At 37.2% G+C, this 13,733-nt stretch overlaps 2 protein-coding genes across 2 annotated transcripts; both read right to left on the reverse strand.

Annotated features, from left to right (window-relative positions):
• Positions 1–1,675: 1,675 nt before the first annotated feature.
• On the reverse strand, positions 1,676–3,192 carry LOC117315750. Its single transcript, XM_033870100.1, has 2 exons — positions 2,987–3,192; positions 1,676–1,863 (listed from the first exon to the last, which is right to left on the reverse strand). The coding sequence occupies exons 1-2, from the start codon at positions 3,179–3,181 to the stop codon at positions 1,738–1,740; spliced, it is 321 nt and encodes a 106-aa protein (XP_033725991.1). The 5' UTR covers positions 3,182–3,192; the 3' UTR covers positions 1,676–1,737.
• Positions 3,193–3,201: 9 nt separating this feature from the next.
• On the reverse strand, positions 3,202–5,796 carry LOC117315198 (G-protein coupled receptor GRL101-like). Its single transcript, XM_033869342.1, has 3 exons — positions 4,707–5,796; positions 4,226–4,356; positions 3,202–3,213 (listed from the first exon to the last, which is right to left on the reverse strand). The coding sequence occupies exons 1-3, from the start codon at positions 5,794–5,796 to the stop codon at positions 3,202–3,204; spliced, it is 1,233 nt and encodes a 410-aa protein (XP_033725233.1).
• Positions 5,797–13,733: the final 7,937 nt, after the last annotated feature.

Here is a 13,733-nt window from a genome sequence, read left to right on the forward strand (position 1 = left end):
AGATCAAGGTAAATCCCAATAATCGTAATGTAAAGTAGATTCGATTAGAAGAACCACAAACTCCTGTCCCCGTGAGGGAAAAAAATGCGAATTCAAATTTAATAAATAAGGTAGATTGCATTGCAATTACAACTTTATTAACTTTTTCACAACATTGACAAATAGTCGCAAAGATGAAATTCGCCATACACCGAGAAAAATATTGGTAAAATAGTAATAGTAAATAAAATGATTTGACAAATCCTTAAAAATGTCAGATTGTTTGTTATGAATACTATGACTCATGATAGATCAGAACTTAACCCGAATTTGACCTAGATATTAATGGTGGTCTTGTCAATACAGCAGAGACGTTTACTCTTCTGAAGGGTCTGGTCTTATGCGCATGGTACATTTAAAACTTATCTCAACCGGTCTTTATCTTCTTATCGCGTGATCGTTTTATTGAAAATGAGTCAGAATTTCAGTTTCGTTATGATGCCAAAGCTCTTGTTAATATCACGTGATAAATATATAATGATAAATAGATAATGATAAATAGTTGATACATAGCAAATAAATACCTCATTTATAGGTTGTTATATTAATTACATTTAGTCATTTCATTCCCCAATGCCTGTGGTAACACAGGGTGACAAACACGACATACTAGTGCCGCCCACAACACACAAGTATACACTTCACGCATGTTCCTGTCAGACATTCAGTTACACATATGTTAATGGCTTAAACAAAACAAATCAAGCAAATCTTTAAATATTTACTACATTTATATATATTGTAAAGATTTCATAATAAAATCCGGTGTATTTACGTCGACTGGACCAAGTTTAAATGTGACTTGTTTGAATACCAAGTTTGATAGTGTCTTGCTTGAGTACTCAGTTTGATGATGTCTTGTTTGAGAACTTAGTTTGATAGCGTCTTGTTTGAGTACTTAGATTGATATTGTCTTGTTAGAGTACTTGGTTTGATCGTGTTTTGTTTGAGCATTTAGTGTGATAGTGTCTTGATTGAGTACTTTGATAGTATCTTGTTTGTTGACTTAGTGTGAAATTGTTTTATTTGTATACTAAATTCTATAGTGTCGTGTTCGAGTACTTAGTTTGATGGTGTCTTGTTTGAGTACTTAATTTGATAGTGTCTTGTCTGAATACTTAATTGTATTTCTTTGTTTAAATGTACCAAGTGAACAACCGCCATTGTGTAGATATTTTACATGGACCATGGGTTATCCAGTGTTTATAACAAATTCGGAATACACGTATATACATCATTATAGTACAGTGTTCATCTCTGATATCCGAAATGACATGTACTCGTTTAACAGAGCGTGTTACAGAACATGGATTTTCTTAGGTCACCGTATATAGCTATTGTCTACTGTAACGAGTGACAATAATGTCCTCTCGCAACTTCGATGGCATCTTTCTGTCGTGTTAGTTTACTATTCTGATCCATAAAGAAGGCGTGTCTTCTCTATACTGGCATTTATCTGGTGATAAATGAATCAATCGCGAATTACTGTGTCCATATATGTTAGTTGGTACGACTATGCACGTTGTAAATGTGTTTCCTTTGAAAATAATGACTTGATGGTACATTGAGACTATATGTTTTTGTCTTTGTATGTATTCTGACTATACAACATCGCATGCGTCCCACTTAACAGGAATTTACACTTGATAATATAAGTTTTAGCGTCTGATTACGTCACATCCAGGCCTGATGACGTGTCTATGGAAGTTTGATATTCCTCAGCAGTACCTTCACTACCATACCAAGATCGTAGATATCGTTTAATTGTCCGGAATCTTCAGGCACTTGGTCATGATCCATTGAGAAAGCCGCATCCGTCACTCTCTGTAAACAGACACACATATTGTGATATCACTGCATCCGTCATTCTCCGTAAACGTACACACGTTGCGAGAATAATGTATCCGTGACCCTCTGTAAACGAACATACACTGTAATAATACTCCATCCGTCACTCCCGGTAAACGGACACATGTTGTGAGAATACCATATCTTTCACTCTCTGTAAATGGACACATATTTCTAGGACACTGCATCCGTCACCCTCTGTAAACGGACACACATTGTAATAATGTTGTATCCGTCACCCTCTGTAAACGGACACACATTGTAATAATGTTGTATCCGTCACCCTCTGTAAACGGACACACATTGTAAGAATACTACATTCCTCACTCTCTGTAAACAGTTTGGTTTGGTTTGGTTTATTTTGTTTAACATCCTATTAACAGCTAAGGTCATTTAAGGACAGCCTCCCGTGCGTGCGACATGCATGCGTGTGGTTAGTGCGTATGTGTATTTTGGGAGACTGCGGTATGTTCGTGTGAAGTCTCTAACAGACACACTTATTGTGAGAAAAATGCATCTGACACTCTATGAAAACGGAAACAAATATAGCGAGCATACCGCACCTGTGACTCCCTGTAAACAAAAAAACACATTGTTGGTTCTGCATTCGTCACTCTGTAAACGAACACAAGTATTGGGAGAACACAGCAAAGGTACTCTCTGTAAACGGAAACACAGACTATTAGAACGAACACTGCATTTGACAACTCCCTGTATGCAGAAAAATAAAGTGTGGTAATACTGGATCCGTCACTTTCTACAAATAGAAATACATATATTGTATCGTGAGAATACAACATCTGTCACGCCTCGTAAACAGCACACGTATAATTTGTTGTTAGAACATATCACTCTCTAAACGATAACACATATTTGTATTGTTAGGATACACATCACTTTCTGTAAACGGAAAGACATATTTACACCAATCACCAATAGGGAATGGCAGGCAGAAAGTACAGGCTTATATGAGGGCATGAATCTTATAAAGGCAGCGTGCTCGTAAATACAAATAAAAACTATTTTGGGGGACATCTCAAGTCCATTAAGTGAATTATACATCTTTCAAGTTTCATCAATTAATGAATATATTACTTACGTCATTATTCAAAGATATTTCTATTGATTCAGCAGAAATATTTCCATGGACAAGTTCTTGTTTGTGAAGGTACACCAAATTTGCCGATAAGTGATAGACGATGTTGAACGCATTTGTCACTCGTAAATCTGTTTCGGAGTCACGTAGATAATCCTTAAGAGCATTGCTTCCCTTTTTGTGGCGGAAAGTTTTCATTACGTCTAAAACAACATTGGTCATCTCTGTTTCTGAAAAATAAATGATTTTACGTGCAAAAATGAGTTCATCTTTATACAAAATATTAATTATTTCAAAGCAAGTAACATGTTTCATTTTGTCTAAATCCAGTTTGGATAAAGTTTCTTTTACTTTGTGAAATACTGAATGATTGTTAAATAGTGTTTCACTATTTGAGTGTCAGCAGAATATGATGCAAATAATTACATACTGATTGTTATTCCCACCAAGATCCTTTTACTACCTACCTGATTTATCGAGTCCATAATGGGAATGTCGGCGACGATGGCTCTGTAACAGAAAATTGTAATAACAAAGTCACGACACAATTAGCATTACTTCAGCATTCTAGTCAGGACCTACGGAATGTTAATATACAGTTAAAACGTTATGCGTCCCTTTGCTCTCATTAGTTTCTCATGCATTGTTACCTCTTTTCATTAAAAGCTCAAATACACCACACTATGTGTATCGGTTACTCCAGTTCATTGTTATTGGCTGTGCATTTGTGCAGTTTCATTTGTCTGCTGTTTTTGTGCCCCTTGAACAACTAGGGACATTTTGAGGAGGGACTTCCTTGTAGTTCCTTGTGTCTACATCTCTAAATAAAAGACTAGTGGTCAGTCTCATTGTATCAGTACAGTGCTTAAACAGACTATTGAAATACCTTAATCACTTCAAAACAATAACATAATTATATAGTACGTCCTACAGAAATGCATGTTGAAGTTCGTAAGCAGACTTGTCGATAGCAGCCACCTGCCTCCACTCGGCTTTGTTCGTGAAGCAACGTGTTAAAAACCCAAACACATGAGTTGTGGTGAATGTGCTTATTTAAGAAGGTTTCTGTATGTTCGTGTTAGTCTCCTTGTCATAGCGAACTGATGCCGACTACCTATTGAAACATAATGCGTAAGACATTCAGCAGGGCACCCCAAAAGGTTATATGTTCTTATAGCTACTTTTGTAGTCCGAAATAACACTCCTGTCTTAACATACTCGTACGATGAAAATATTGGATACCTTTATGTTCTTCCACGTGTTAGCAAATGTGTAGAGGAACGGATTAAGTGCGGAGTTTATCGGTAACACCAATACCATCACCAAAGCGTACATATCCCCCGACAAACTACCTCCAAATGAGGTCCATATGCCTACAATATATTAAAAACATCACCAACATGGTTAGACATATACACTTGTAACAACAGGCGAATTTTTTTCTGAAACCCCCTTAGGTGAAGGGGAATCATAATTGCATAAATAGTGGGTGTGAACCCCGGACGCCTTAGGGGCGGGGCCCAATATTGGGAATTGAGGTAAAACTTTTAAATCGCTAGTTCTGAATGGTTCAATGGATTTTGATGAAATTTGTAATTGAAGTTACTTTTCAATTTGTACCAGAGCTGATATACAATTTGCAAAAATATCACAGGATCTGCTATTTATCTACCCCTAAGTATATGGTATTTCACTGACGAAGGTCTAAAAAAAACTTACACACCTAAGACACAAATAGGAAACCAGCAGAAAAAATCTGTAGCAACAACAGTGGCGAGTCCTTTTGCTATAGTGATGTCCGCTTTCTGTCTTCTTGTCGTATTTCTCAGTGCCAGGTGAGTTCGACTCTTTCGATATATGACAACCTGGCAAACTGCTATCACAAGGAAGATGACAAAGTTCAGTCCCACATAGATAGCTACTGAATATTCCGAACCAGGTGTTGCGGAGTCTGACAATGGAAGTGCAAGGCATACACCAGAAGAGCTATAAAACTCTCCCCGGAAGTAATCATTCAAGGTAAACACCGGAAGTACAGCTATCACTATGGATATAATCCATAGAGTCACAGAAGCAACTATAGCAGATTTCATTGTAAATTGCCGTAATGAAAATGGTAAAGCAATAGCCACAGTTCTATCAAGCGTTATAAAAAGAATGGTGAAAGCGGATGCCTCACTTGATATGGTGGACAAAATCCCACTAACTGTGCACACAGTACTGCGTCGCCAAGCATTCTCCTCCCATACATAGCGATCTCTGTAAACCGCATCAGCAATGCCAATTATTATCATATAAATTCCCATCAGGATATCTGACAAGCCCAAATTGATGACAAAAACGGAGTAACTTTTCTTCAGATTAGCCTTGTCGTACTTAAAGCGATAAACTAAAACGAACAAATTCCCAAGGACTGCACATAGCCCAATTATCCAAAGAGCAACTCGTAAAACAGACAAGCGGATCAGATCTGTACAGGACGAGATACTGTCACGCGGAGAGAAACAGTTCGGATCCGTAACCGAGGCAGGTTTAGCACAACAAAGAGTGTAGGAGTCGACATACAGAACTCTGAGGCTTGATAGACCCTGGAACATGTGTTCCTTTAGCCGTATATTATTGTTACGTAGATCAAGTGTCTTGACATAAGCTAGGTTGTTAAATGTGCCGTGGCCTATATTTTCTATTTGGTTTGAGCTGAGATTCAAATAAATCAGAGCACCAATATCAAGAAAAGTGTTCGAAGAGAGATAGCGGAGTTGTGAACCAATAATGTTTAACTCTTTCAGTAAATGTAAACCTGAAAACGCCATGTCTTCCAAACTGACAATAGGATTATGATTCAAAATGAGATATTCCAAATTCGAAAGTATTGCGAATGTGTCTGCCGGTATAGTGTGTATATCGTTATAACTAAGGTCAAAGGTAATAAGAGATTCTAGACCAGTTAAAACAGAATGGTTGCCAAAGAAAAGTGAATTAATTTGACAGTGTTGCATGGAAAGTGACAAAATAGCAGGGAACGTAAGTGGAAGGTGTCCAGCCCAGTCAGAAAGACGAATCTTCACATTTAATCCTCGTGTCGTTCTCGGAAGTTCACGAAATAAGGATGATCTATTAACTGTAATGTCTTCACAGTGAAATACCAAGCCCTCACAGGAGCAGCCGTCTGGACAGTTGACGTCACAATGGCGTTCGTCGTCAGCTTCGGGACAGTGACCAACCCCGTCACAAACCTGTTCTATTGGTATACATGTTTTACTCCTGTGACACCGGAAATATCCGGGACAAATGAAGGAATCTGAAAAAATGAATACGATAACAGATTTAAATGTATCTTTGTATAATGTTAAATCATTTAACATTGAATCGTTAGTGCAGGATATGGTGTGCCAGCCTTAAAAACTGTGTCATTCATATCAAAATGATACAAAGATGGTTCAGTGGACAATGTCGCATTTTTAGCTGTTTTATAAACGTTATTATATTGATACTAATTGTAGATAATCGTTTATGAAAGCGTTATCAATTACATTAAATTCAGAAATTTGACCAATGCACTTTCACAACCATAAACATTAACAATAGAATGGACCATTTCCCGTCGTGAATGTTTGAATTTCGGAGTATGACGTCACACATAGCTTATAGACGTACCACACTGTTGCTCGTCCTCATTATTCGGACAGTGTGGGACGCCATCACACAATAACCTGACATGGACACAGTAGGAGTGTGGACATTTAAAAAAGTCTGCTGGGCAAGTAAACGTTTCTGAAAGGAAAATGAAAAATAATCAAATTTTTTTGCCTTTTTATTCTGATATCCATTCACCCTTAACAATACTGTTTAAAGAAAACTACTCGGTAGACCTGTGCCTACATCAATTTTTTATTTAACTAGTACTTTTGTAACACCGATCAAATTCTTAATTCAACTTTAACATATTCTACAATAATTAGTAGACACCTGCAGCAGGATTTGTCCGAGTGGGATGACCTTAACCTATGGCATTGGGTTTTTCCAAGGGAAATGCTAACGACGTGGCTTTATCAATCAGACGGAAATGAAAGTTTATCTTAATTTACCGCAATTTTGTATATGCGTCAAGTCCCGACATGCGCTTGGTTCACCAGTGACGTCAAAGTCCATCAAACACCGATGATGTGGATAAAAACTCATCCCGTTCTGACACAGAAGTTGGGGCTCAAAATATTTCGAGTCGATCAGGTCTTCATCTTTGGATGTAGAAACCATGAACAACAGATGATATCGTCATAATACAATCGTAGTTACGACATTAGGTAAAGAGGTGATTTTTTAGAATTGGCCCTTACTGATATCAATCACGCTTGTAGGCCCGTTTAGAAATCACGCTTGTAGGCCCGTTTAGAAGTGCACGAGCTTGGTGTCTTCGGCAGTATACTTCAGTGAGGAAGCACTTTAAATCGGCAAAAGTTCCGGCCTATCACAAGAAGACTTAACACGAACATACCACAGCCTCCCAAAACACACATACGCACTCATCACACGCATGCATGTCGCACGCACGGGAGGCCGTCCTTAAATGACCTTAGCTGTTAATAGGACGTTAAACAAAATCAACCAAACCAAACCAAACCAAGAAGTGCACGAGGGGGTCAAACTGTGGGAGGAAATCGGAGTACCTGGGGGAAATCCCAGCAGGTTCCGTAACACTTTTGTACGCCAGATCGGGGAATCGAACCCCGGCCGATTAAGCTAATGACAAGTGTGTTAGCGCTGTATCACCTAACCATGCAATTATAGTATTTAACGTTATAAATTGAATCTGGTTTGGTTTGGTTTGGTTTGGTTTAGTATTGTTTAATGTCCTATCAACAGCTACGTCTATTTAATGACAGCCTCCACTGTGCGCGAGATACATATGTGGATGTGTTTTTGGAGGTTTAGTGGTGCCGACTTCACATCGCTACCTCACGGAAGCGTACTCTCGAATTCAATCATTGGAAAACAAGTATAGAAATTATTAAGAAATTAGGCTTTGAGGTCGCTTAAAATGTTTTACAGAAACCGAATATTGGTCGACATGTTTCAAGAACCTTAACCAGATGGACAACTTTCATTCTATTATCATACTTGTAAAATACCAATATTTGGTAGTAGTTACATGGTGTTTTTTGGTTATATATTACACATACAGATGTAGTATATCGTTTTTATTTTTATAACTATTTAATTCTGTTTCATCATTAAAACATTCCCTTTGTAAAAAAGAACAAAATTTCCTTTCCAATCTTGATCGATCGAAAATGTGCAATCACGAGATAGATCAGATTGATATTAAATTACTGTTATAGATATAAAATAGAAGACACACAATATGCTCCCATTTAGAATATTAGTGCTTACCTTCAGTACAGATGAGATTTGAAATATATACTATAAATCTTGATGATTTTTGGGTACGTTTTAGTTGGATCCAGCGAATCGGAACATCGCCACCGGTCATCAATGTTTTCTTTCCAGGGCATGACGTTTTATTCGCATCTGGTCCTCTAATACAGCTTTCAAGGAAAGGCAAATAATATATATCTTAATAATAGACACAAAACATAGTATAAATGCTGTTTCACATAAAGAAAACACATACTAGTAGCAGAAATTTCAGTATTTGATAGTTTTTGCGTGAACTGCGTGTGAGTGTTACATCTCTTGACGTAGACCGAGAGAGGTTTAGTCATGAGTCGCATTTTTGGGCAAAGTTTGTCTTTCGCGACGATTTCAGCTTTCCTAGTACAATTAAATATGTTATGCTAAGCTTGATTTGAGAAAATTGTGAGGACATTAACATAATTCATTGGCGAGTAATATGGGTAATATGTGTTACTAAAATAGACATTACATGCAGTGTATTTACTTCTGAGGAACAAGTCTCCTATAATAACCAGATCTGCAAGCCGATGGCTGACAAATACCTCCGCTCCCCCTCCCATTGTTTTTGCAAAGTATAATTTATAGCATTTTGATATTTTTTCAAATTTAGAATTCATTTTTGGATGAATATAAAATGAGCCGAACGACTAAGGGGCTTTAGCTCTTCATCCGAAAACCTGTAAATAATGACCTGTTACCATAACAACCAATATCATCACCCTACATATTTGTGTGAAAGTTCATTGGAATCGGATCACCAGTTTTGGAGTTGTTTTGAAAAAGAAAACCTGTTGGTAATTACCGGCTACAGTGGCAACCGAAATCTTGGATACAAAAAGGCTGGATGCACATCTGCAGATTTATCACAGCTGATCACCAATATAAACGTAATCAATGTCATTTTTTGTGATATAAAAGTGACATTATTTTTCCTGATATTTATACATGTTCATAATTTCGTCCATATATTTAAATTGATATTATTGCATATAAAAAGATATGTTTTATAGTGTTTTTATTCATGTGCTTGTCCGTCCGTGTGACCTACATGTATATTGAACTATTTTGACCTATGTCCTTATTCAAAGGTATATAAGCAAATGACTCATGCAGTTTTAAAAGAAACTTCAAAATCATAATGGGATGTTTGTATTTTCATATGGTTGAAAAGTAAAAATTACTCTGAACATCTTAATTTCCAGGAGACCCCATGGGTCAAATTGTTACAAATTTCAAGAATCGTATCGAGGTTTAAAAGACTTTGGTATTTTACCCGTGTATTACCAAAACCATTTGCTATAAAAATCATCGAATAAGAATAAAGCCCCGAAATATTTCCGTGGTCATTGGTTTCAAATAGAGAAATTAGTTTGAGAAGAACCAGCGTAATAATTTCCCATTTAACTTTAAAGTAAGTTACTCAATACTTTTGATATCGAACAAAATCAAAACCACAGCAACAAATGACACTCAGATTATACTTACTCATAATTTGCATCACACATTTTCCCGACATTTCCACAATAGGTTAAGTTGCGCATATGCCGTCCGTCCATGTCACTGGTGAATTGGAGGAATGTATGTAGGGAGTGAACGGGGATACAAACATCCACCTGCTGTTGACAATGTCGTGAGCGCGACAATAATTTCCTCAGAATTTGTTCATTTTTATACTTGATCGACGTCGGTTGTTCAGACAATAACTCGATTTCTATCGAGAAGACATCGTTATCTCTGAAGTAACATTCTTCCACTGCCAATTTGATATTGACGAGAAATGGCCATGCCATCTGTGTCATGTCTGGGCTGTAGGAGCAACGGACTTCTTCACTACCTAACAACAACGTAAAAGTAAAGTGTATAATATACAGATTACATACATAAAACACTCAACAAAGAAAACGCAATTTTCGTTTTCATTTGTTCACATTTATATTTACTCACAAACATTGTAAAAATAGTTGTCGCAGTATGATCAGAATCTTGCCCTGCCGGTAGGGTGCGAGAGTTTTACCTGCTGCCCCCATTTCATTATCGTAAGAGGCGACTAAACTTGGGATCTTATCTTTTCTCTTCTGTCTTAACTTTCTTCTTCCTAATGATGTCTCCCTTGACAATGCCTCACTTTTGGCCTTTAGTTGAGCGTTCGCCCCTGTGAGGAAGGTTTTTTGTTCTGTCCCCTGGCCGAGACATACCAGTCTTTAAAAATGGTAGTTGATTAACGCTCAGCATATTTGGATTGGAACGACTGGTTCGCACGTTGTCAGTATAATGTGACCGGGTGGGTTGTGCTGCTGGTTGTCTTCGGCAATATGCTTCAGTTAGGTAGTACTATAAATCGGCAAAAGTTCCGGCCTATCTCAAGGAGACTTAACACGAACATACCGCAGCCTCCCAAAACACACACATGCACTCACCACACGCATGCATGTCACACGCACGGGAAACAACATAACAGCATAGCACCATGGAGGGAGGGATATCTGCGGTACCGCCAGAAACCCATTCTACATGTCAAATAATCAACAGCCTGTTTTAAAACAGGGCTAGTATGAGTAATAAACATCAGCATTAAAGATGTCAAAATGTATTGTGGTTTGCAAATACTTTGTAACGGTTATACAGCTGATTTATGGAATATATAGTTGCTGAACTCTAGTGTATTAACAGATGAAATGCTTCTCTTTAACACTAATGACTGATATCGTTTTAGATGTTCTTTGAAAAAAGAAGATGTTAATAGCTTGGTTTACAGATCATATTTTCTTCTCAGATATATCATTTTATCGATTACGACTTTTGTTGTTATATATTCAATATTCATCGAAAAGCAGGAAACAGCCACGAGAAACATTATAAAATGCCCTGTTCTTAATATATGCAATAGTACTGTAAAGATTTTAAATATTAAATATCTCGCTAATTCATGAAATGATAAAGAACATCTAAACAGATCAAGTACCCACCACTAGTCCCTAGATGGACTCTCACGTTTTCATCAATACATGATCTGTCTGGACAATGTGTCGAGCAAGAATAGGTCGGGTTGCTATTGATACAAAAGTACTCGTCCTTTCCTCCATGACAATCAGGAATATTATCACACTTTCTATACGCCGGAACATGTCGACTGGCTGTGGAGTACACTTTGGACAATGACAGCATTGCAATGCCTAAAAAATCTAAATCATAGTAGCAATGGTTAAAGTCTTTGTGATAGCGATGGTCATCAAACCAACGATCGGATATATTTCCTTCCAATATAAATGTCTTTGCAGACTTCCATCAAGACCAACAACAATAATCGAGATTAATACAACCTGCTTTTTACTTGTTTCGCAATTGTTGAATAACATATAAAGTTTACTTATATCAAACACTATGTTATAGCAGAAACATAGCATTGGACCTAAGCAAAGATTAAAAGACAAAAAAAGAGCTACATTTGTCACAAATATGAAGTTTAGGTATCGTACCAGATGGAGGTAGCATGGAAAAGCTGTGTACATGCTACTGGGTAATTCTACAACTACTGGACATTTTAGCAGAAGGGGACTGACAAAAGAAAGCAACTATAGAAAATTCTAAGTACACCATCATTTGAAAGCTTAATGTTTATAAAAGCCATAAATAATGACGGGTTTGCTAAATAACGTCATGTGACGTCATAATGGTGACGTCATTATACTATCCGTAACGGATAAATGTCCAATCCGTTACGGACATTTTTTATATGTGACCGTAAATTAATGAACTACGAAACTGGTGTAGATAATTAGATATACAGGAATGAAATATCTTTTACATTCACAAGGATATGAATAGATGGAAATATAATTTAAATACTTCTTTTTTCTAAAATTGTGTCGCTTTTTGGAGTGTTGACTTAAATGCCATGCATTACGACAGACGTTTTTGTTTGGATTGTGTCTGTATTGATAATTCAAACCGACTTAGGTAGTTCATGTTGCCTTGCTCATGCTTACGTTTGCTTTAGACATCATTTTAGTAAAGAGTTATTTGAATTATTTTCCGAAATCCAAGAAGTGTGGGCCGTAACGATAGGGACTTGTGCGTAACGGTATAGACGAATGTGTAACGGTAAGGACTTACAGACAAAACTACACAGATAAAACTACAAAAATGTTCTGAAAATTAAGTAATGAATTTATTTGGTGAAAAATCTTGAACAGTACATTTCATGAGCGTTTTTCTGTTCTGCAATCATTCATTTATGGATTCAATCATACAAACATAATACTGTGTGTACGAGATGTTACATATTGAAGTCCTTTGTTAGTTCTGATTTCTGCAGCAACATAAAGCGAATCTAATACCGACATTTCATTTGCAACATGAATAAACTTTCAGTAATACACACAATACAAAACTTGGATAATTTCCATCTTGATCAAACTCACTCTGAACAATTAACACTATAAACTTCAACTTACAAAATCAAAACGCAATATGACCTTGAACGAAAATGCTTAGGGCGAAAAACCCATACTACTACTAGTCTACACATCTATTCAAACTTTTTAGTAAGTTCTTTCCAAATATCGGGCGATATTTGAACATGCCGTTTGGTAACAGCTGAAGGCTCTGGAATCATTGTGATGACATCACAATGTTCGTACCAAAGGACGTCGTCAAGGAGAGGCCAAAAGAATCTATTTACTCCGATTCTATGCATCACTTTCACTTCTACGTCGTTTTCATCAACATCTAAAATGATACCAGGAAAGACTTTTCCTTCGTAATTTACAACGCACCATTCACCAAAAGCATCTATGTCCACGCCGCCTTCAGGGATAGGACCATAACACCGTGTCTTGTTATTTACCTGATTCTGTTCTGTAATGGTGTCCGAAATCGCGATGCTCGTTACCGTATTTGCGTTGGGAGTCTCAGAACTAGTTGAAACGGTTTTAGCACTTGTAGTTTCGACACTCGTGATAGCATTGGCTTCTGAACCGAGGTTCGGTGTGGTGTTTTCGCTAGGCAATTGGTTTGTAATGGTTAAAGATTTCGGAGCAAAACATGCACATTTGCTAGGTTTTTGACAGAAACAGGACAGATCTCTCACGGTTATGAGAGACGAATCACTGTTGGTGAGAATTTGATGGATTCTCATCGTACCCGGAACAGGTTTAAAATTGTTCGGTAAAGTACGCGATATTTCGTTTACATCGCATTCTTTGACTAGGATTAATTTGACGGCAATTTGTTCACTGACCAAAAACTCATACATGTCATGCACATCCGTTATATCCTTGCAGAATGACACCGCCTGGTCCGCTTTCCGTTTGACAAGACCACCCACGCCATCTGG

The sequence above is a fragment of the Pecten maximus genome, chromosome 17, assembly GCF_902652985.1.
Source record: "Pecten maximus chromosome 17, xPecMax1.1, whole genome shotgun sequence".
Lineage (NCBI taxonomy): Eukaryota > Metazoa > Mollusca > Bivalvia > Pectinida > Pectinidae > Pecten > Pecten maximus.

What these genes read in the sequence shown, in the direction of transcription:
- LOC117315750 (XM_033870100.1), bottom strand. Translation starts at nt 3,181, where the DNA reads ATGAAAACTTTCCGCCACAAAAAGGGAAGCAATGCTCTTAAGGATTAT. An exon ending in AAATATCTTTGAATAATGAC is followed by an intron (nt 1,864 to 2,986) that starts GTAAGTAATATA and finishes GTCTGTTTACAG; the next exon opens with AGAGTGACGGATGCGGCTTT.
- LOC117315198 (XM_033869342.1), bottom strand. Translation starts at nt 5,796, where the DNA reads ATGGCGTTTTCAGGTTTACATTTACTGAAAGAGTTAAACATTATTGGT. An exon ending in GTTTCCTATTTGTGTCTTAG is followed by an intron (nt 4,357 to 4,706) that starts GTGTGTAAGTTT and finishes AATATATTGTAG; the next exon opens with GCATATGGACCTCATTTGGA.